This window comes from Rissa tridactyla, chromosome 2 (assembly GCF_028500815.1).
Source record: "Rissa tridactyla isolate bRisTri1 chromosome 2, bRisTri1.patW.cur.20221130, whole genome shotgun sequence".
NCBI classification, from domain to species: domain Eukaryota; kingdom Metazoa; phylum Chordata; class Aves; order Charadriiformes; family Laridae; genus Rissa; species Rissa tridactyla.
Window position 1 is genome coordinate 114,583,096 of NC_071467.1, and position 24,265 is coordinate 114,607,360.

A 24,265-nucleotide genomic window follows, 5' to 3' on the forward strand; every position below is an offset into this window, starting at 1 on the left:
TTCACCATGCAGAAGATTTTCCCACAGATAAAGGGAACAGGGCCGCTAGGCTTATTAAATCTTTCCTTGAGCAAACTCTCATTAAAGAGAATTGTATCTTAGCAGAACCCTTTAAAATACAGACAGCATGTAGTTGATTTGGTGAACTTGATTCTGCTGCCCTTCGACAGGCTTTAAGGCGGCAAAGTCAGGGGGCACTATGTTCACATAAAGGGAATGGGGATTTCACCCTGTGCTCTGAAAAGTTGTTGTTGAGCCAGTGGCACTGCTGTGCCGTGGCTGCTTTGTGCCAGCCCAGAGCTACAGACCTGCCATAAATTCAGTTTAAATCGCCAGTTAAATTGCACTTATGGTGGGTCTGCAATGCTGGATTGATGCAGAGCCGCCAGCACGTAGCAGCGACCTGGCTTCTTACAGTAGTCGTTTGTGTGGCCGCAGCTGCGCTTTAGGGCCTGATTCTCATTTGCTGATTTCACAGTGGCTTGGCGAGAGTGATTCCTCATTTACACTGATAAGGTTGAAGCGCCTTTATAGCTCCCATCAGATCAGGCAGTGACTTTGAAGAAAATAAACCTCTGATTTTAGACAAAGAGCTGGAGTGTAATAAAAGCTGCGTGTTATCCTTCACAGGCACCTTGAATAAGGCCACAGGGAGCACAGGACTGGAAAGCAGTTTCTTTTCCTTTAGTTTTATGATTTACATTTTTCTATCCCTTTGATATTTTTAGTCTCTAATTAAGTCATAAGATTGGATGAGGTGGGTGCTTGCATCTAGTAAATGGCCACCTGTGTCACTTAATGAACCAAGCTACTAATTATTAGGTGGAGGTCACTTCAGAGGGCTACTTTCAGTCAGGAATTTCAAGTAGCAAAATTTTACTGAAAGAAACCCCCAAAGTATTTGTTTTCTGCCCTTGTTTAAAGGCAGAGATAACGAGAAGGGCTGACACCACAGGGGCAAGCCAGGATACAAATGGAATATTTCTCCTGCCTGCTGCCACACATCCTCTATTGACATTCCTTCATGTGGTCAATGTGCTCTTTGGCCTTGGCCGTCGCTGGCTTTTTGCCATAGAGAGATGACACTATAATGTACAGTGATTCTGCCTGCTTGTGTTGTTTCATCGATTCTCAGCATTTTGGGGAGAAAGATGAATTACAGTAGTCTTTTTTTCTAGTATAGCATATAGTAGGCTCTTTTGAAGACCCTCTGGGTAGCTAGGTAATTCTGCCAGCTAAAAATGACTTTCAGCAGTGGCAGAGAGTTTTGTTTTCTCTGAGGTTGCCACCTCTTCCTCAGCCATCTGTCCTTTTGTCACCATGAGAAATGATTCTTGAGCTGCGTGATTTCATGGGGCAGCACCTCCAGACCCCGAGGTCGTCTAACAAGCGCGTCGTGTAGCTAGTTGTTCATTTAAGTAAAGTGGATTTCTTCAGTGGGGCACGTTTTCTGTACTGTGATGGGTAGTGGTTATGAATTTCTGTCTAAGTGGAGTTTAAACACCATTTACTTGAGTTCCTGGATAATTCAGAGACTGTCATCTATTGCATTCCTTCAAGGGGAGAAAGGTGTTCTGAATTACAAGGATCTCTCCTGAAGCAGGAGAGAAGATTGCTAGCCTCATTCCTTATTTTCTGAGTTGCAAGAAATGGAGCTGTGGATTTGGTTTGCTTGCAATAGCTTTTATCTCTTTTTTTTTTTTTTTTTTTTCCCCCCACAGAATAAGGAAGTGACATGCAAAAGAGAGAAGTGTCCGATGCTCTCCAAGGACTGTGCTCTCGTCATTAAGCAGAGAGGAGCTTGCTGTGAGCGTTGCAAAGGTGCGGTTCCTTTCCTGTTGTTTGACTCTTTTTAAAATGTTATCAGTTCAAATATATGTTGCCGGAGACAGGCCAAAGTTGGAAGCTTCTCAGTTGGGACTTGGCTGTCACCAGAGGCTTGAAAAGGGCAGTAACAACAATAAAATCAGTATGTTTACAAAGCTGGTGGAGATGCATAAATTCACATATTTGTCCTGTAATTATAGTTTTTGTGCAACGACAGTCCTTTAGAAATACGTCTTTATTGTTCTTCATTGGTGTGTTGTCAGTCTTTCGAGGGAGAACTCCTGTTCTGACTTTATCAGAAATATTTTAGGTCAAAATCAATCTGCTAGTAGTCACTGGTCAATAGGAGTTCCTTAAATTTTTGTGTGGTTGAACAGAATAGGAATAATGCTTCTGAGTAATAAAGAGCAGAGTGATTATCCATGACTATTTTTATTTCTTCCCATAGTAGAAACAAGCCAACCAAATTCTATTCATTTTACTAAATATTTCCTGATTAAAATAATAATACTGTGAACATTTTTATTAAAGCTAAAATGGGCAACAATCTGAACATTTATTTATTGACCAGCACTGTATCTTACAAGCTCTTTAGAATGACATAATTATCAAATATAAAAAAAAAATTAGTAGAAGAATTGTGTAAGCATGCATGGTCTGTAACTACCATGCTTACCCACGTGAAAAGCGTGCAAGTAGATGAAGTTGAAAAGTAGTCTTATTTTATAGCTATGCAGTAAGTAATATGCTCTAAAAAACTAATTTTGCTGAGGGACTGCTGATGCAATCAATGAGGTGGAGAATGTCAGATTCAGGCAGTTTTACTTTTCTATTTTTTCTCTATTTTAATTCCCCAGTGGTGATAGAGTGGCTTTGGGAGGGGGGAGATAGGGTAGGATAAATTCTTGGGAAGTGCAAGCATTTATTGCCTTCCCAGAGGAAATACTAATGCAGGAAAACAGATTATACTGAAATTCAGGCGGAAGAGACGTATGATGGATATTTGTTTTTCCTGGATGGTTGCAGAAGTGTGTTAGCTGCTGTGCTCACGATTTGCTTCTGTGGCGCAACTTTGGAATAGGTTTGGCAAGCCCCAATTTGAGGATTTGTCTAGAAGTCTGACACTTAAAGAAAAGGAAATTGACTGGGAAAAAAAAAATATTAAAGCATTACTGAAAGACTAAGCATTTGTAGTTACAAGTTTTACATAAATTAAATGTAATTTATTTCTTTTGCCAAATTGTGTTTAGTGTCAGCTTTACAGCAAAAGATTCCTAAATGTTGGTTTAATTAGGCTGGAGATTGATTCTCCATTTCGATAAAGAAATGCATCGTTGCATGAAAATTTTACATACATACATATGCATATGTGCATGTATGCATACAAAATAATTCTACATTAAAGAATATTAATGTTTCAAAGTTGAGGATACAGATATTAGCGTGTGGGGGCTATTATCATTAGATGGAAATTTTAATTCAGATTCCTTGTAAGATACTCTGTTTATCCTGAATTGGGGTGAGTTCCGGTGGAACATTATTAATAAGCTTGAGCCTGGCATCTGCAGATTGGTATGTCTGACATCTCTAACATGAAAATTAATAGGAACTCTTTAGAAATAGAATTAGGAAGCACCTGGATAATTGCAATATAAGGGAGAAAAGTTATGTCTTATAAAAATGCTAGTAATTTGTATTTATCGTAAGTATATGGACAGAGAGATTCAACTGATGTTGTCTTCCTGGATTTCTGATAGGCATCCAACAAGATCCCTCACCAAAAGCTATTAAAGAAACTAAGCAGTTTGTAGAGAAACTTTTCTCATCAATGAATAACTAACAGGTGGTGACGATGAATGGTTATTTTTGTAATGGAAAAAATGTTTCTAGCGGATCCTTGCAAAGATATCAACTTGTCAATGTTCTTAAAAATGATCTAGAAAAGGGGCAAAGAGGGACATGAAGTTTTCTGCTATTCTTCTAATAAAGACCTGGCCTTTATAAAGGAGGAGGGCTACCTGCAAGGAGTTGCAGAAGGTTCTTGGGACACTGAACAACTGATGACAAAATGGCAAAGGACGTTAACGGGGATGAGAATAAATGGGTGCACACAGGACAAAACAGTCCTAACTGTACAAATATAATTCTGGGCTCTGAGTTGACAATAACCTATCAACAACTGTTTCTCAGTGTTAAAAAATACACTTCCTTAGCAGGATCAGCTCAACCCTCAGTAGCTTTCCAAAGGGAAGACATAATTTTGGCTAGAAGGATGTTTGGTCTGATCCAGGATGGCAGTTCCTATGTGCTTAAGATGCAAGAACCGCTTTAAATGTCAGATTTTTTTAAAAAAAGGCTCTTGACGGCTTAATTTTCAAAGTAAATGTGAAGTTTCTGAATTAAGTTTTTCTGCTTTTTCTGAAAGGTAGAGCTAAATACACACCTGTATAACTACAGCAATCCCAACAGCACAGATTGTCACCAGGTTGTTCAGGTGCCATGGGAAGTGGATGATGGAGCCCCTTCTACCCTCGGGGAGGCTGCTTACTCTCCTGCAACTCTGAAGGCTGCTGAAGCTCCTCCTCTGTTCTGTGCAAAACCAAATGAGTGTCCCAGGGCAGGGGTGGGGTTAGTATTTGGGGAATCAAGGGTGCAAACACCAGCCTGGGTGCGTAGCACTTCAGCTACCCCTCTTTGGTGTCCCACCAGCTCCCCGGCTCTCCCCGGTGTGGAGCTCAGCTGCAGTCGGGACTTAGCCCTGCAGCGCTTGTTCTCAGTTACTATTTTGTCAAGCTGCCAGAGTGCCCATAGGGAATGCAAGCAGGAAAAGGGAAACAGGGATTTTTAAATTTTTTTTTTTTTTTTTTTTTTTTTGCTGGTTGCATTTAATCTAAACCTGAACAAAATGTTACGAAGAAAAGACATCAGAACCTGATGGCTTGCTTTCTTGGATTCATTCCTGAAGCCTAGAAAAGCTTAATCAGGCGTTACAGGCTCTTGCCAGCTCCCTTTGATAGCTTTGTGTCTTCCCACCTTGTGAAGGAAGGAAGGAAGGAAGGAAGGAAGGAAGGAAGGAAGGAATGAATGAACGGCTGCTGTCATTTGAGCACAACGTCGGGGGGATAACATCAAGACCAAAGGGTATGTTTCAAGAATTGGCTTGTGTAGGAAGCAAACCACCACTCGTGAGTCATTTGTGACATTGCTGCCAGGATATTTTATTCTATTATGAGGAGTGCGTGAGGACTGGGTCTGTAGGCCCAGCATCTCTGACAGCAAAGAAGTAGTCTGAAGCAAAGAAATACTATATGCCTGCAAAGGTGCATCCAGCTGAACTCCCGTGTTTAGAGATTTGCATACAGGAAAAACTTGAGTGGTTGGTAGAGATTTTTTTCCTGCAAATGGTTGGGTGCTGAACATAACTCCCTTGCTTCCGTTTGGGTATTTGTATGCTCCTTAGAAAATTTCTAGCGCTTTTTTCCCTTTTTTTTTTTTTTTTTTAAATAAACAAAAAATTAAGAAAGAGCAGTGAGTATAGCTTTTGCAATCAGAGAATTCATTGTGGTGGAAACAACGCGTTACCCCTAACATATTAAGAGATTTAGCTGTATTTAAGATTTTAATCCTCCAGACAAGCAATGCGTTTTAAGACTGTTCTTCACTTTAGGCTTGTAGGACCTTGGATAGGAAAGTCAGTGTGCCAAGGCTCTGTGTGTTTGTGCAAAGCCTAGAACAGGGAAATGGAGGCCCGTGATTATGGCTCCCTGCTGCAAGAAGAATGCAAACAACTAATTATAACAGTGAAAACTTTCAGTGAGATTATTCTTCTGACAGATACTTACTGTAGTTTATAAAACATACTGTATACCTCTACCATACTATTAATTTTGAAAATATTAAAAAAATTAAGCCCTCTTATTACTTTAGCATAGGATAAATAGGGCACTTTTCATCTCTCTTTTTATTTAATATATTTAATGAAAACATATGAGATCATTGAGATTATAGAAATAGATTTGGCAGCATTTTCTTATTTAGTTGGATGGAGACTTGTCACTTGGATATAGAGCTCTCTACACCTCTAATAATAAGTTGTTTGCTCTCTGAAGAAGTGGTATTACCAGCCCAGGGCTGCATAAAGTTTGCATTTCTAAAGTTGTGTACCATATTCTACTCTTTTATCCTAAGAATTTGAATCTTCCATGGATGTGCAAAGACAAAATTGGTGGGTATTTGTTACAACAGATACGATTTGTTGTTCTGAAGGTTCTTTTACTTCCCATGTGCAATTTTGCTTTTTCTGCCCTTGTTAACCTTTGAGAGTTGCTGTGGGTTTTTTTTTTGTTGTAGTTTTTTTTGTTTTGTTTTGGTTTGTTGGGGTTTTTTTTAGTAAATTAATTAATGATCCTCAAGGCTCACATGCTGTACTCCATTGATCTGGAGTCTACTAGGGAATGGAATCACAGCCCAGGCAACAGCAGCACTACTTCCCCTGAATATTGAATATCCAAAGCTATCATAGTTAATTGTGCATTTCTTGGAAAGGATATAAAATATTATGGTTGAGGATTGCAGCCAATTTAAACTATTAGAGCTGGCTTGCGAAGGAAGTTAGAGGGAGGTTATGAGTTTATCAGTGTTCTGGCTACTCTACTAAGGCCCTGCAGGAGTCATACATACATTTGGCACTTTGTTTGCCTGCGGACAACCCTAGTATGAGATACCTGATACCAGTTTGGTGCCCTGAGGTAAGTGGGGGGTGGGTGGGTGTGGGGGGCCCTGATGGGGCACTATAACTTGCAGCCCATCGTCTAATGTCTTAAGGGAAGCTTTCAGAGACAAGGGTGCAATCTAATACATGGATGGAGGCCTAATGGGCTAGGAAGATAATAATATATTTTCCTACTAAATCTTTTTCACCCTTGTCTGAATAATCTAGTCCTCGTATTTGAGAGAGACTGGTTATGGAAAGAGATGGTTTGGGGACATAATCAGGTCTAACTTTTCTCTCAGCCTTTTTTCACTGTCTCAGTCTCTTGGTAACATGCTCCAGCTCTCCTTCTTGAGGCTGGAGGTACAGGTTCGTCTCAATGTTCATTCAGTTTCTAGCTTTGCATTTCAAGTAAAGAATGAGATTTTGAAGCAGTGACAGATAGCTACTACAGATAGTATTATCCAGTATCACCATGGTGTCAGCTTTGGTTACTTCTGGTTATGCCTAAGAAGAGGTCTCTATCTCTCCATCACTTCTTTTGAGTTAACTCTTTTTATAAAGGTCTCGGAACATACATTTCATATCCCTTGAATATCTGGTGTATGTTACAGCATTCAGTAGTGCTTCAAATTTCAGATTTTCTTGATACCTTGATTGGTATAATTCTTCATTTACCTAAGAAACTTTTATAAACTGGCTTGTCATAGATACTTTTGCTGTCAAACACCAGTTAGGTAGACTTTTACAATCAGAGAGAAGTTGTTCAGGACTCTTGTGTTAGAAAACAGCACGAGACCTCTGGCGATGTGTGGATGCTCTTGTACCTTGTGTGTGGACATTGTGTCCAGCACAGCAAAGTTAAAGGAAACTGAAGATCAGGATGGAGGCTTTACCCAACATTCATGTGTAACATTTGTCTGGAACAACACGGTAAACATTTTAACATGCTTAAGACTGGAGTAAGAATTTTTTATACTGTTTGATTTTGAAGCTGTAAGTTGTACTGATCATGGATTATTTTGCTGATGTGAGGAAATTTGGTATAAATGGCAAATAATTGTATCACCAAGCAACATCATTCATGACACTCGTCACAGCCATGAGAGGTCACAGTTCTCCAGTTCTCTCTCTTGGCAAGCACATCAAGTATCAGCTCAGAAATCAATGACAGCTCTAACTACATGGCATTTTGGATCACAAGGTTCTTATGGACCCTGCCGAGTGACTTCCCCCTGCTCCCCTCAAATATATTGGTGAAACACGAGACAAGGTGAAATTCAGTTCCCATGGGGTGCAGGGGCAAAACCAAAGCACCTGGAGGGGCTGATGTCTTTGTTTCTGCTGCTATTTGCTCAGCGGACGTGAGCTGCATTGCATCACGTGCCTGTGAACTGTGCAGTCCCGGCACAGCTCACCCCCATGGCCACTTCATTCTGCTGTGTTGTATGCCCTTTATATGGCCCCTTCGCCTCGCATCCCTTGGGTATTGTAATTGCGATGGCTCAGCTGCAAATAGGTTTGATTGTACTCAATTACAGAGGAAAGAGTTGGATTTTCACTGTTTAGAGTTAGACTTAATAAGCATGGGAGATTCTGTATATATTTTCATGCTTCTGTGTTGACAAATGAAGACCAGGGTTACCCAATAGGAAGTTTAGTTTTCTAGTAGCTGTCAATGGCTTTATCATCATTAAAACATGTGAAAATCTATTTTATAATAGATGTATGTGTGATTCACGGTTCTCTTATTTTGGCCAACAGATTTCATGCCAGGGAAATACTGCAGAATGTGCGAGTTACTGGTTTTGGAGTTTCTTTGGTTGGGGTTTGGGTTTTTTTTTCGTTAGGTCTTTTTTTTTTTTTTTTTTTTTTTTTTTTTTTTTTTTTGGCTAGAACTGGTATTTAGTGTTAGCATGCCTGGATACTTCCCTGAGGATTAATTTATCAAACACTAAATAAAACATGTCTTCTGACTGTTTTCTTTTTCCTAATGTTTATTTTCCATGCAATAGAGAGGTTACTTTTTTAAATAGAAAGTGGAAGGAAAGCAAGTAAAAGACTTAATAGGAGAAGAAAGATGCTGAAGAAATGAGGGATGGGGTGTTAGTCTATTGTGCACCGATCTATCACTTCCTCTTGGGAGAATACGGAAATGACTTGTCTATAAAATTCTCATTAGCCTAAAATAAGCAAAAATCTCTTCTGGAATCTTATTAGGCAATGTCAAATTGAGTAATAAAGGCTTGTTTTTAATGAACTCCTGAGGACACTGGTTGAGCTTTAGCACTACTAAACTGTCTCTTACAGTCAATTTCTCTGTTTTATGATACTACTCTGTGCTGGGGTGTCTTGGGAGGCAAAAAAAGGGTCATTTAACAATGTTACTGGATTTGGAGAGACAGATGGCTTCCTGATTGTCAACTTGTCCACATGCCAATAACAAAATCTACTATAATTTTCCTCTTTTGTTATTCCAGTCCAATTCTGTGTGAGGATGCTCTTTTTGGAATTAAATTGCTCTCCTGCAAATTAAATCAGCTAAAGGTTAGTTTATTATGTTTACAACTAAGGTGCTCAAGTAAGGCATGCACAAGATCGAAACAGAGTAGCTAAATCAGCAAATTAGAAGGGATTTAACTATTTTATCGTCATTTTTTGTGCAGGAATGCCTCAAGTCTAGAGGATCATTTTGACTTTATGAGGTGACTAGAAGGTAATTAGCAGTTTCCACTGCTTATAGAACAACCGACCAACTTCAAAGTATTCAGTGGTTTGGTTTGATTCAGATAAGCAACTTTCAGCTTGCATGTTTATCCAGGACTTATCTGAGCCATTTGGGTTGAAGTAGGTAATAGGAACAAAACCTACAACTAACTGAAAGTTAATATTTTACATTAATAAAACACCAACTATTCTTAAAGAAAGAAACAGGAAAGACTAAAAAATTAGGACACGCTCCTTTACTGATATGAATCACCTTAGCTCCATTAAAATTGATATAGACCATTGATATTTAACTTCCTTCTGTATGTGGAATCTTAAAGGTTTTCCTTATAAGGTATATGTCATGGGATCAAATCATGTAGAACCTGTTACTTTTCATGTACTAAGAAAATTCTTAGGCTTTTTGGATTCCCCTCTTGAAAAACCTCCTCTGTAGCCCTTGCTTTTAAAGTTTTGTTTTAAGTATGTATACAGGCAGAAGTAAGTGAATGGCATTTAAGTGATTGTGCTAAGCTCTGATCTTTCTCAATTTATTCTTTTCTCCTGCTGTCCCTTTCAAATGGTGGACGGAGACAGTAAGGTAATGTAATATTTCCAAAGGGAATTAAAATGGCTTTTACGAACTCAAAGTATGTTCTGCCATACTTGGTTGTAGAAATTGGCATCAGAGACTTTGCTGATGCTTTTGGACATGAGATATTCAGTGAATGCTACTTTTCAAGACGAATATGATGGACCTTTAACCATGGATGATCTAGAATGGCTCAAATGAGTTGAAGCATGAAGGCAGGTGGGTTTCAACTCATCTGAATTTAGGTGAGGCTCATAAACTTCCATGCTATGAATAGGTGGGCTAGGGAAGTGTGGGTATATGTTTGCTGGTGTCAGCTGAGAGATTTGTACATTGAAAGTGAGGTTCAGAAAAACTAGCTGATATGTGGGCTTTGTTTCTTTTTCCTTTTGAAGAGTGAGTGGTGGGTGTAGCTCTGGGGCATACAAAGGGCAGAGTGTCAGGGCACACCTCTGGTCAGATACAGGTTAAAATCTCACCTGGAGATTGTAAAAAACCTTCCTTTCTTTCCCTGTCTTCAGTTTGGCTGACCTTCAGCTTTCCCCCAGCTCTTGTGAAGCCTGCCTGCGTTACTGGCTAACTCTCCCCTTCCTTCTTGCCATTTTCTTCAACTGAGCAGCTGCTGAAACCCAGCACGATGCTGCTTTGACTCCCTTATTCAACCTGCTGGCCCGTGCCAAAGCTCGGGAGCGGTCTTAGTATCTCCAGTGCTTCTGCAGACTTTTCCATCCTGGTCTCTATTTCTGAATTTCCCTTTTGCTGCCTGCAAGCTCTCCCTGCCGTAGTTACTTCTGCTGTGCTGTCCCCCGGTGCTGCCAGCATCACCTGTCAGCAACAGAAGTGGCTCCTGGGCAGGTGGAGTTTGGCTTCCCCCTCGCTGCTTTCCACAGGGATAACATCTGGAGCCGTGGGACAGAGGATTTTGTAGCGTAGCTTGGGTATGCACTTCAGGCAAGACCAGTGTGACTGCATGGATGGACCCAGCTTCCTGCTTTCTCAAACAGGCTAATCCTTGAACTGAAAGATTCAGTTTAATATGCACATCTGCACATGCAGATTAGCCCAGAGTCATTAGCTTTCTTACAGAAAAACCACTTCAAATTAAAGAACATAATTGGTGAGCAAATATGCAAGGTATTTTGCGATCAGTAGTAGTTTTCAACCTGGCCCTTAATTTTGCACAGTGCTGAAGACACCAGACCCATCCAGTCAAAATCACACAAAGATATTTAACAATACAGATTGTTTCATCTTGAGAGTCAAGCACGTGTAAACTCTTTCTTAGACTGGCACCAGTATGCCAGTATGGCCTGGGTTTCCTCAACTTGAGGACGCCAAAATGTGTTAAGCAGGCTCTGCTATTCGTCAGAATTTGCAGTGGGCAGTAAGTAGAGACTGTGCTACTGTGTTTTTCAGAATGGGACTTCAAAATGCTTAAGAGGAGTATAGGGCTTCACGTTCCTCTTTTGACATGTTGTCCTGCATGTATAAGAGCTCACTCAGAACTTTATTCACATGCTGAGAATCTGAAAACTTTTTTATTATTCAAAAACACTTCATAGGGACTTTGCCACTTAAAAAACCTAAGATTCAGATGTATACTTTGTACCTTTCAATATTTGACAAAGATTAAATTATCACAGAGAGCTCTTAGACTACTGATCAACTCTCTTAAAAACATACCTGTTCAGCTTAGGTAAGTGAATGGCCACAGCATCTGCAGATTTCTCCTGCGTTGCTCTGTACTTAGCCTGGAAAAATGTCTGAGTACTGCAAATCTTGAAGTACAAGTCTTCTGTTGTTTAAGATCTTAACTGGAAGCAGTTAACACATTTGTAAATGATCCCTGTATATCAGGTTTCCTTTAAATTTTGGGGTTGAATACAAAATGATTTTGTGGGTATTTTAAGTTCCTCAGCTGTGACCCTCAAGTTTTCTTATACACCGGGCTCAAAGATTTGCTGGTGTAGGGCTGATAAATTGCCTTTATTTTCAGAAGGAAATAAAACGTAGCCCAAAGCAGATCAGGAGAGAGCACCTTACACAGCAGAGAATGACTTAGAGTAGCTGCTGAGGTAGGGTGTGGAAGGGCAAATGGTGCCATGGGCATTGTTTGACTGATTGTAGTTTTGTGCTTGGTGGCTCTATGTATATGTCGTGTTTCAAAGTCTCTGGCAAGACTCCTGTTGGTTTCGTGGGCTCTTTGATCAAGCTCATTTTGAATAAAATAGACCGGGAAAAAACCCTCAGAGCAGTAAATGGAAAAATGGGCATTTTTCCTGCAGAAAATGGGGTTTGTGTTACTTCTAAACTTTTTTTTTTCAGAAACACTCTAGGTCTCCAAAGAATTAATTTTTAATTGAAATAATTTTGCATTAATAAACTAACTCTTTAAAACAAATATTTTATTTACACTTAATATGTCTTTTCTAGTTTTGCATTTCTGGTGAGTTATTTTATTCTTTTCTTTGTGTTCCTTTTTGGTTTTCCCTTTTGCGAAATACCAGAAAACAGTGAAAAAGCGGGAAGGGAAACTAGTAGGAACCTGTAATCAAAAATGTGAAAATTAATGTTTGGTGTTTTTTTTTCCAAATGGCTCGATGAAACTTCATTTTGCACAAAAAAAAAAAAAAAAAAAAAAGCATCCTGAGCCTGTGCACGGGCAAACCAACCTATTTTCTGTTAATGAAGTTGTCATATAACACACAAAGATGTATAAAGTCTTTTATATGTAAAGACATATGAAGTTTGGAGTCCCAAACCCTGTGGGACTCCAAAATGCCCCACTCAGAGATTCACCACCCACACAGAAGGGCCTGATGGCTTTTAGTTTATGCGGATGTTGATCCCTTCTGCTATGAAAGTAAAAAGGTATAAAGGAGGGGGTAGCTCTGCCGTTGTCAGTGCATCCATGCTGATCTATGCTGGCTGAAGAGCTCTCCCAGGGGTTTTGGTTAATGGATGAGGATAGCATGTCCAGGTTGGATGATGAACATTGCCAGCTCTTCTCTTACCCTCTCTCCTCCCTCTCCTCCCTCCAGTGCATGGGTAGCTGAGCAGCTCCTGAATGGCCAGCAGAATAGCCACCAACATCCATTTGTAGGTAAATTTTCACTGATTTCGGTAGGTCTTGAATGGTTGTAGTTTGTAAGGAGTTTGGCCAGTCACGCACCAGGAGCAGATATCTGGGGCTGTTCACGTCAGCACTCCTAGGGCACGATCCCTCTTGTCAGTCCCAGCTCTCAGCTCTACCTCTTCTGTTTAACCCAGGGGACAGGATGGGGCGCATTTAGGATGCTGCTCTGCCGTCCTCATCAGCAGCCTCCTTACGGGATTGTTGTGTTCAGCCAGACTGACGTGATTCTGTCTCTTCTAGATTGCAGTTTTGGAGGAAATACGTACAACAGCTCTATGAAATGGCACCTCCCTAGCAATCCCTGCATTACATACCAGTGCCAGGTAAGGATGTCATCAGCATCATGCTAATTGAATCACAAGCTTTGCCCACAAAATTCTGAGCCTTTTTTATCCAATACAAATAAGCGGAAATATTTTATACCCAAAGCACAATATGGGCTTTGCTTTTAAAGTAGTTTAAATCTACTCAAATGTGGTGAGCTATAACCAAACATTCAGAAGGATAGATTTTATATGACTTGAGTACCGTGATACAGAAACATTGCTGAAGGAGACGTACACAGCCAGGCCATTTCCTGCTGTCTTGACCTTGAAATAAGTTATCTTTTTTTTTTTTTTTTTTCTCAGCACGCTAAGCCTTTTGAGAGATACAAATTATTATTTTAGTAATTGGACACTTTTGTGTGTTACGTGTCCATGGGTTTTACCTGGGATGCTCTTTAAGAGAAATCCACAACCAAATCTTCTTTTCCTGGGCTCCTGCACTGTTAACACAGTGGTATTTTTGGTAGCTTGCCTCTCTACAACCATAATGTTTGCAAGATTGCCCATTTTCAGGCACAACACAAGTAATTATGTAGGTAATTTTAGTTTCTGTCTGTGAATAGATCTGCAATTTTTGCTGATAAATTGATCCAGTTTTAGTAATAGCACTCACGCAGCTACTAAGAATTGCAGCTGTTGGAAAGAGGAGAGATGAATGAGTATGAAGAGCTTCTACAAATCGGAAAAAAGGGTTTCAAGTTTTTTCTCTTTTTCTGTGATACTTCTGCTCTCCAAAACCCACCCATGTTTTTAAAGACAAGTGTACTGAGAAGAATGGAGTTGGAGCCAACAGTATTCTGCATCCTTGCACTTAATGAAAAAATACTCACAGCTTGAATTTAGGTACTCCAGTCACCACTAGCTAACTGAAATGAGCAATTCTTTATTGCCTGTTTCAGTGTCTAAATGCAAAACTGGGTGATCCTGTTTACCCTAGGCCCATATATTTAAAAAACAGGTTTCCCTTTCCTCCAAATGCAAAGCTGCAAGCAGAAAAAAAAAAAGAAAAGTAGCAGCCTTTTGTGCACAGATCCTCACACCCAGATTTGTTCAGGAGGACTCTTGACTTCTCCAACAAGAAGTACAGGAAATGTTAATTTACTAATACTTATCAGGCAAAGCATCAAAGATAAGCGTCTCCCCTTTACAGAACAAGATGCTTTTATCTGCTTTCTCAGTCTTTTTTCCTCCAAGGGGAGAGGGAAGAGAATGCCTTGTGTCTGGCCTGTTTTCACCAGAGCTGCATGGCAGATTACTGAGGCTAAGGATTCCTGATAAAGCAGGATTCCTTTTCCTAAGAAGGTGCTTGGTTTCTTACCTGGTGTATTTTAAGGCAAATATTGTGTCTGGAGTCAGGGAGACTCAAGTGGATCTTTTGACTATGGATTAACCTGAATGCTGATACCAGGCAGCAGGTACAGAAACAAAAGAGGTTTTGAAATCCAGGGCTCTGCAGCATGTATCGTGCTTTAATTGTACTACTAGTAATTGCGGATTTTTGCTTGTTAAAGCAACCACAACACTAACAATGAACGTGTCTGATCTGCTTCTTTTTCAGGAAGGAGTGATAGTAGAGTCAGAGGTACAGTGTGTTGTTCATTGCAAAAACCCTTCCAAACTCATGGGAATGTGTTGTCCTGTGTGTCCAGGTGAGATTTCATGGGAAGGTGTGCTGTTCCACGTGTGCAACTGTATTGCTAATGATAGCCATCATTACTGGGGAGGTTGCCTCTAACTTCTCTGCTATACTTGACAAGTTACTAAGATGTGGACCAGTGGCTCATGACGCACTAAATGGCACAAGAAGTGCATGCTCAATATTTTTTAGTAGAGGACATGCAGACTAGGGGATGCATAGGCAATAGCCTGTGGCAATATCCACATCTGTATTTACATAATTTCTTAGAGGTTCTGTCATCTGGGTTTGCCTGGCTGATGACTGGGATTTTGTTAGGAACGGAAGTGTAAGAGTAATCCTAAAAAAAGAGACTTAGTTTTTGAGGGGGAGTGGGAATGGGTTGCCTTTGTGAAGCACGGTGGCAAATTAATGTGGTTTTATAGGCTAATTTGATTTTAACAGAGGTTTTGAAGGGAAGCACTGCTCCAGTTGTGATACAATGGGTTGATTAAATTCTAATTAGTTATAATTTCTGCCAACATCTAATATGAACTCAGGGAGTAAGAATGAGTAGTAAAAAGCAAACAGCTTAGAAAAGTGTTTCAGAGACACTTAACAATGGAAGACTTGATTAGCCTTGACTTCATTGGTGCACATTTATTTGCCGTAGAATGATGTTTTCTTTCCCTCAAAAGATATTTGGGGGTTCTCAAGACTTTTGTAAAGGCTTCAGAAGTGATTTGTATCACAGAGGACGATACGATTTGCTTTACCTATTGTCCTGTGGTGGGGTGTGTTACAGAGAAAAGGCAGCGTGCTATCCTGAGCTAAACTTATTCAAATGCTGTTTTCCAGGTTGTATATTTGAAGGGAGACATTACAATGAAGGAGAAGAATTTAGGCCTGAAGGAAATAAATGTACCAAGTGCTCCTGTATTGTAAGTATTTGCCTTTTGGCATTGTATCTCCCTGTATGAACTTCAAAAGGCACATTATTATTGCCATAACAAAGCAAAAAATATAAGGAATTCAACACTGTTATGCATTCTTCTCTTGGAGTTCAAGTTCCTATTGAATATTTTACTGCACTAATACATTATATCACTCATATTCTCTGTTTATCATCTTTTTTGTGACCTCACACTGTGGGCAGATAGAGCAGGATATTTGTGAGAGGTTCGATGTATTAAATTAGTGAATTAGTGATGCTTTTTTTTTGTGTGTGATGGGATCATGCAGGAGGAGACAAAAAGCTTTTGGGCTTTCATCTATTGATCAACATTTATTAGCTGTTTCCTTAAACGGATCTTTTGCAAGGATTCCTCTCAGCTGTATGTGGCAAGGGCCTTTGCTCTGAATTACTGAGTGAAAGGATGAGGGTGGCTTCCTTAGGCTGTCCCAGGTGGATTTTGGCTTGACGCTTAATGAAAAGGTCATATCCTGGATTTTATCCTTCACTACCAACAATATAGAGAGGAAGTAATAATTGCATCCTTTAGGTAATGAGCACAGGCTTCTCTTTCACTTCCATTAAGTTAGAAGATAATGTTCTATGAGTTGGGGCAGATAACTTTGACTTCATTGGTGTGATCTGAGAGACCAGTAAAATGCAAAGTTCAAATCACTGCTTTTGTGGCAATCTGTGGGCTGGTTATCAGCAGAAAATGAAAGACTGGGGAACTTTACATTTCAGTAGAATGCCAAGAGTTTTGTCAGTATCAGACGCAGCTCTCCTGCATCAAGAAAATAAAATAAAAAAGGGAGGAGAGAGGGATATGATTAAAAAATTAATATGTATTTATACATAGACACACACACATGTTTAATGAAGCTGCTGCAGACAACTTGGACTGTTTTGCAGGAAAAAGTCCTGGTAATCTGCAAAATGAATTTACATTAAATCATCACTGCTATTGTGGAGAATTAGGCTGCTCAGGTGGGTGTTGGTTGGGTTTTTTTTTTAAGTTTTAATCCTGTAATAATGAAAATATGCCGTCACACATGTCATGGTGATATATGCCCTGGGCTCCTGCTCTGCCGAATGCCTCCTGTCGCAGTCTGAGGACCGTTGTTCCTTTTGTACTCCGTGTTCTCCCTCTCACTTTGGCTTCAGCTGTAAAGCAGTAGCTTTACACTTTGCCTTTCCTTAGTCATGTTCCTCAGGGGAAGGCAGGTCTTGGATGGTTGAGAAGTCTGTGGAGACATGCTTGAGTCTTTACAGGCTGTGCTTTGCTCTTCCCTAAGTACTGTACAGATATTGCCTATTGCCCAGTTGTTGGCATGCCAATATCTCCTTGATCAACTTTCCTTTGTTCCCAAAATAGCAAAAGCAACTGTGCCGAGAAGAGCAAGCGTGTGTGTGTGTGTATGTATATCTAGGGGAGAAAAGATAAAGAAATACAGGGTATTTAGGGTCAAATCTAAGGGTCTTTCCTTGACAGTTAACAGTCCCAGGTACGTTAGAGAAGGGAGCACATCAGCTACTGATAGTAAGAGATTTAAAGCCTCAAGCAAGGAGCTTAATGATCCCTTCCGAGAAAGGTGGTCTGACAGTTTTGGATGTTAATAACATCTGTATAAAGTGTCCAGCTCTAATTCTGAATCTTACTGACAGCAAAGGAGGTACCATCTGTGTGTAAGCCACACCTGACCTCCCTTCCCTCTCTCTCTGGGAATGCCTTTTTTTTTACTGCCTCTTGCCAGACTCCTTCAGAATTTGGGCCTGTGTTAATTCCTATGTAATTTAAATTGGATGCAAATAACGGGGGCATCCTCAGGGCTGTGGTAGTGGTTTGCTGCCTGCTTTACATCCATTCCCTTTTGGGAATTGGTCCCCAGTAAATCTCTTATCTAAGCAGTTGGTGGTTGTCTCATTTAAAGATACCTATCTAGTCATGCGACGTGATGGGAACAGGCTTGTGTGTGATGTGCTGTAACTTGTGCAGGCTTTAAATAGATGAAAGGTAGCTCTTCACCCCAAATTAGATTTCTTTTGGGATATGAGATTGTAACTAGTTAGTGGGTCTTTTGTGGAAATGTGACAGAGGAAGTGGTACAAATTATTACCAAGGCATTTTGGGGGTGGGGGTGTGTGTGTAAGGATTCAAGACACTCACTTCAGGGTGTATTCTGTAAAGTAAAGAGGGAACGGCTGGGGTTTGTTTTCCTGGAGAGATGTAGGGCTGTACCGCACTCGCTAAATGTATTAAAATGAGGAATTACTTACAAAAAAAGAATTTTACAGTTGCAAAATGATGCACTCAAAAGTCAGCAGGCCTGGGATGTGGGGCCAAGTCTTCGGCAAGGTCTTTGGTAGTCCAAGTTTGTGGTATTTTCAGCTCAAAGCAGTGCCTACTAGATACTGTTGAGCTCCTAAAGAATGTGAAATGGTTATTAAGATGTTTTTGTTGTTGTTGTTGTTGTTTTCAACACACATTGCTTGCGCAATTGAGGACAAAGTGGGGATCTTAGGAGTTGGGGACCCCTGTCTTAGTGGAACAGACAGGCCAGCTGCGGGGCTTCCCTGGTGCTCCTGGGCCCTGGAGGGCAGGGAAAGCCAGGCACAGCTAAGGGTGGGAGATTCACTCGGTCCTTACCCGCCGTGTGCTCAACTCGTTAATAGGGTTTCTCTTTAACACCACTTGTGGTTCTAGTTATTGTCTACTGAAAACCAGACCAAAGCCACTCAAATTCATTTTTCATGGAGGTCACCGAAACAATCCATTAGCTAATAACTTTTGGGTTGCTACTGAGCCAGGCCGCGCTCGCGGCGGCGGGGCGGAGATGAAAGGCCCTGTATTCCATTACCGCTCTCCTGAGCAAGCCGCTCCTTGGGGCGACTAAGATTTCTTGCTGAAAATGAAAATGTATCACCTCTCACTCAATGCATATTGCCTGTCAGGAGCGAACGAGCCGGCTTTTAATGACTCGGTTTCTCTGGGGAGAGGCATTTGTGTAAGAAAGGTGGACGGGATAATAGGGATCTCCTCGCACCCCGGCTGAAACCCATCTGTCTCGCAATAATTCATCTGTCTGGCCCGTTCCTGCTTTTCGTGATAGGCCAGCGGCCTCTTCTAGAGAAACCTTGGATATTTTCCCTACCATAAGCACCTACTTAAATGAAGGACTGGCTGCTTTAATCAAGTGTTATTTCTCAGATACTACTTTTATGAGGTTGAGAGTGTGTTTCTGCTTGCACAGTGAGAGCACTTGGCTTACATGTTTCCTTTCCTACAGCCTGCATTAAAATAGTCAGACTGTGATTATCTTAAATATTTTCATTTTCTCTTTTGATGTAGCACGTTTGGAAAAAAAAAAAATAGTGGAAGGGGGAAGGAGAGAGAGCCAGGGAAAGAGGAGAGGAGGTTTGGCAGGAAAGTGACCTTGCGTGAGAGCGGTAACCATGGAGAAGCTTATCTTTAAATGGTAGTATCCAAACTCATAACCAGCCCCTTTTGACTCACAGCGCTGTTACCCAGGCCATGGGCGCTGCGCCTTTCGGCATGCGAGGCATGCGGCGGTACGAGGTACCACCACGCTGAGAGCGCGCAGCACGATGGAGACGCTGCAGCCCAAGACCCGTCTTCTTCCACACCCCCGCAGGGAGAAGGGGAGCGGACCCGCACGGGAAACGGTGGGAGGCTGGATTACAGCATTGCTGGCATGGCCAGGAGCAGGAAGGGTCACGCCGTCTGTCTGTCCAGCAGGGAGGCATGTCGTGGGGGATGGCCATCATCAGGGGGGTCACACACGTTTTGTCCCCAGGCAGCATCATTTTGCTTCTTAGCTGCTCTTCCAAAATGATTTGAAGCAAGTGAAACCCAAATGGCTGGAAGCAGAGCACAGGGTTTTGGGACCCTTGGAGAGCTGAATTTAAAAGCATCCTCGGCTCGATCTCCTTTGCATCATAGGGGACTTTTACATCGCTGCTCAGAGGGTCTCGATGCACACCCGGCTCCTGGTCTGCAGGTGTACGCATGGGTCTGTCCAGGAAATGTCTTGTCACTTATGTTCTTGAGTGCTAGGGTGCAAAAACTGCATAATGAAAGTTTTGCACAAAGAAAAGGAAATCACACCGAGGAAATCTGTTCCTAAATCAATGAGTAACAGGCGTTGCAACTGCGATAAGTAATGAGAAACTACATATGTTAGTGTTTTGGACACTGAGGGTGGAATTCATCTTGTCTAGCTCCAGCTATTCAGAAGTAATGTATCTGGTCTGAGCTACTTATCCAGGCTTCTCTTCAGTTAATGGAGGCAGAGAGATGTGGGATGGATTACTCTCTGCAGATGCCTATCTTCCTCCGCTAACTACAGGGGGAGCCTACACGGCTCCCTGGCCTCTGAGATGGCTGAAGATAGCTGAGATGGATCCTGCCTCTGCAGTCAGCTGGGTGATAAAGCACCCTGATACTGCTTTAACAGCTTGACTTTAACAGATATTTGGGAGCTGCTGAAATACGTTCCCACCACAAAGGACTGCAGGGGAGGTACACCAGTCTACTGGGAAACTCAGGGGAACATACAACTAAGTGTATCCTCAGTGAAGGCTGGTAGCAGAAGCTATGTGCAAATTCAAATTTCCATCCTCAGTGCGGTGCCAAACACTCATCTTTCCTAATTTCCATGTACTCCATCTGCTCCCACTTTGGGGGCTAAGAAAATTAGACAAAGAGTTGTAGTCAGGGGTGGAAAAGCAAAGAGTTGGTCTTTTAGTAGGAGGAGTGTTCACTTTTTCGAAGTTAGTGACATAAGTAGAAGTGGTTGGCTTATGGGTGGATGCAAATGGAGAGCAGTAAGCATTCAGAAATGGGATATGGAAGAGTGCTCCCCATGTCTCTCTGGGAACCCCCTATAAGTTTGTCTGCAGATTTTTTGCAAGGCTAGAAAGCTTGGTTTTCTGACTAGCCTAATAAAAACACAGGTAGGTGAAGAAGTATGGCGTGCCAGGTAGGTGTGGAAGAGCGAGGACTTGGTATGTGCTGAACTTCAGCAAGAAAAATAATGCAGCATAGACACATAGACTGTGTCATGGTATTTATTCTTTTTTGATCTGATTTTCTTAAGACTTCAAAAAGTGTACTCACTTCCATGGGGACTGTACACTACATGTGCTATGTCTGAAATATTGAGTTCCTTTAATTTTGGAAATATCGAAGTTAAAAAAAATAGTTTGGACATTTAAAAAAAAAATGGTTAGACAACAGTGTGAAGTTTTTTCTTTTCTCTCATTGACATGCATAACCAATTTTAACCTTTATTTTGATTTCCCTCAAAAAATGCAAAAATTTTCTCAAAAAATGTCTCTCAGCAAATGTTAAAAATAATTTTAATAAAAGTCATGGAGTAAAGTTAAAAATAAAATTAATCACAGCTTTTCTGAAATACAAGTAAACTCTGAAATAGCAATGCAAGTGGGCATAATCCAGTGTAATTATTCAGTGTAAATGATTCATATTCATAAGCACTTCAAACCTCAGACTTTAGAAAGCATCTTTCTGTAGCAAGGTGTCATTTCCTCCCTCTGTTGATATTTGAATTTCATCCTACATCTCTCTTACCTGCAGAGCTTCCTAGCTCACCTAGTCTGAGTGTGTTTCCAGCTCAGGCTGCAGAAACCCTTTGTCATACTTTTAATTTTGGTGAGCATTGATGGAGTCTTTCTGTGCAGCGAGAGACTGTGCCCAGTTTGGGCATATTTCCAGGGGCGCAGAGGTATTGAGCAGCTTCCTAAAGATCTAGATGACTCTTTAAGTATTGTAGGCCCAGAACACACAGCATCTTTCTCATATCCCTTCCTTCCTCAGAGCCCTTTGTTTGCCCCTCCTGCCCTTCAGGATTCAGTTTGAATTTACCTGCTGCATTTCTGCATGGTCCATGCTCCTCTGGCCATGCAGTCAGAGGGTTCTACCTCCATCTGTTCTCCTCCTTCTCCACTGTTTCACATCACGTTACCCAGTTGTTATTATTTCTCTGATGGCATCTATGGCCACCAGTCAAGGATGAGTGCCCATTGGTGCTTTATATCATAAGGATATGTATTCCTGTCCCTGAGAGAAGAGAGTGTGGAAGAAGAAAGATAAAAAGGTGATTTGGCAGATTTCTACAGGAAATTTTTCCTGCTGAAAAAGGAGAGTGGATATTCTGAGGATTGGAGGAAGGAGTTCTGCCTTTATAAGTTTCTTGTTTGGACAGAGACTGTCTTTCCAGCTTGATGATCCAAGATGGTATTGCGATAATTAATGAATTAAAAGTAATACTAGACGACATAAAAGACTTAAAACTTCCTAGGTACCTGAAGGTCCTAAATAAATGCTGATTAACAACAGCCCCCAACTGCACATTGCATGAACAACCTCTTGCAGTACAGAGAAAAAGCATCCAGGCCTTCTTGTCATTTGAAGGAAATGAATGCACAAAGCAGGATGGGTTTTGCATACCTAAAGCATATATAAAAAAAGAAAATAATGCAGGTTGACCACATTTAAATGGTCATAATATAGGCTTATATCTCAAGTGTAAGTTGCTGTTGCTCTTGACAGCAAAGGAGCAGAGGTTATGCTGTCAGATGTCTGTCCCCTGTCTCGTTAAACTTTTCCTAATTAAGGCTGAGATTGATTGTTCTTATTAACAAAGAAGAATTAAGTATACAGAGCTTTAACAATAAAGGAGAGCTGTTAACAGGCAGCCTCTGATGAGGGGACTATTTTTTTATTGGCATTGGGCTGCAATGAAGACTGCAAACATCTCTGCTATAACTCACTCCTTGCAAAGGCGAGGAACTATCTCGGAGGGGAAAACAAAGCAGTAAGATGGCAGAAAACAAAGAGCTTGGTTAAAGTAAGCAAACAAACAAACAAACAAAAGAATCTGCTGGCCATCAGGGGATGAAAGGGTCGCACGTGGTTGAAGAGAAAGGTTTTATGCGAGATGGCTGTAGCACTTCTTGTAAGTGGCCTCAAATGGGAATGTGTGTGGCATCTCGTGGGAACGCTTGTGTGCAGAATTGATTTGGGTCTAAAAGATTCCCTCAAGTTGTGGTAGGAAGCAGTAAAAGCAATAGCTTGTCAATTAACAGGGCTTTTGTTTGGCAAACATTTTTATGAAGAGTCCAAGACCCTTCTGGCTGGTCTTACAATGCAGGAAAGTCTGAGAAGAGTAGGAGTGCCGGGCTTTCATGTTTGTCACCCTTTCAGTTTAAATAAACTTGGATGTCACAGTTTTGGGGGTTGTTATCGGATAACAATAGTTAATGATTTTAAACTTGCACACGGCGCTCTGTGTCCTGAGACAAGGTGTCTTAGTATGCACAATACTGCTAAATGAATTTACACAAGAGGGCTTGATTAACTGTGTAACACCTACTTGTTCTCCTTTGTCTGATTTTCAAAAGTAAAAATAGGAAAAAAATATTAAAGATTGGAGGCAATACATTGCTACATTTGGAGCTTTGGGTTTTAGTTTTTTCCCCTCTGATGTCTGTCAGATGAAGAGTCTGACCTCTTCATCACTTTGCATATCATGTCTTTTTACCTAATCCTGCAGTAGCCATTAACTTCGTTCATATTTAGTGTCTTTTGTAGAAGATTTAAAGTGAAACTTCGGATCATTAAGTTTGAATTGCCATTGAAATCTAGTGTGATTGCTAAATTCCATCTTGACTTGCTATCAGTCTGCCTAAATTCTCATTGCTCTGCATCCTACAGCATTGCTTTTGTTTTCTCTCCTGGAAACATTTTGTATTGATAAGGGAGCAAATTTCCAACACTGTCTGATAAACTATTTACCAGCTGGGAATAAGTGATAAATTAACATTTCTTACACCAAACCAGTCATATAAAAAGACTCCTTGGATTCCATCAATGTTTTAAACGTTAGTTACGTTATTTATTTTTAATTATGTATTTATTACTTCCAATGCCGTATTTAATGATGAGAGACAAACACATGGGGTGTTTGTCAAGGGGAGGAAAGGGGAGGAAAATGATACCCAGCAAATTATTTTCAGGATTGTGACAGGCTGTAACTTTTTTATACAACTCATCCTTTTAGGCTGAGAGCAGAATAGGGAGAATGATTCATTGGCTGTCAAAATAGACATGGGAAACAGAAAAGAAAAAAAAAAATCACATGACAGTGATTTACTTATTCTGCCTTTAACCTGTCAGAAATAAAATTTGACTGGAAGCCAATCTATCATAACATCTTTGGCATTCTGCTGTGGGTGCATTAATCTGAAGAAAAGGTGCAGGAATCCTTGCGGGCAACTCAGGGTTAGAGTCAGCAGTGGGATGTAAGCCCTCAGCTTCCACCATAGGTGCTTAAATATGAAAGGTGAGTCCTTAAAAAT

The 24,265-nt window shown here is 40.8% G+C and overlaps 1 protein-coding gene across 2 annotated transcripts in view; it reads left to right on the top strand.

Moving 5' to 3' along the window:
* BMPER (BMP binding endothelial regulator) overlaps positions 1 to 24,265 on the top strand; it is a 153,115-nt gene that overhangs the window by 23,169 nt on the left and 105,681 nt on the right. For both annotated transcript variants that reach the window (XM_054192782.1, XM_054192784.1), the window contains exons 3-6: positions 1,722 to 1,821; positions 13,213 to 13,295; positions 14,857 to 14,947; positions 15,772 to 15,854. In XM_054192782.1, coding sequence (XP_054048757.1) covers positions 1,722 to 1,821; positions 13,213 to 13,295; positions 14,857 to 14,947; positions 15,772 to 15,854 — 357 coding nt within the window. The remainder of the gene's footprint in view (positions 1 to 1,721; positions 1,822 to 13,212; positions 13,296 to 14,856; positions 14,948 to 15,771; positions 15,855 to 24,265) is intronic.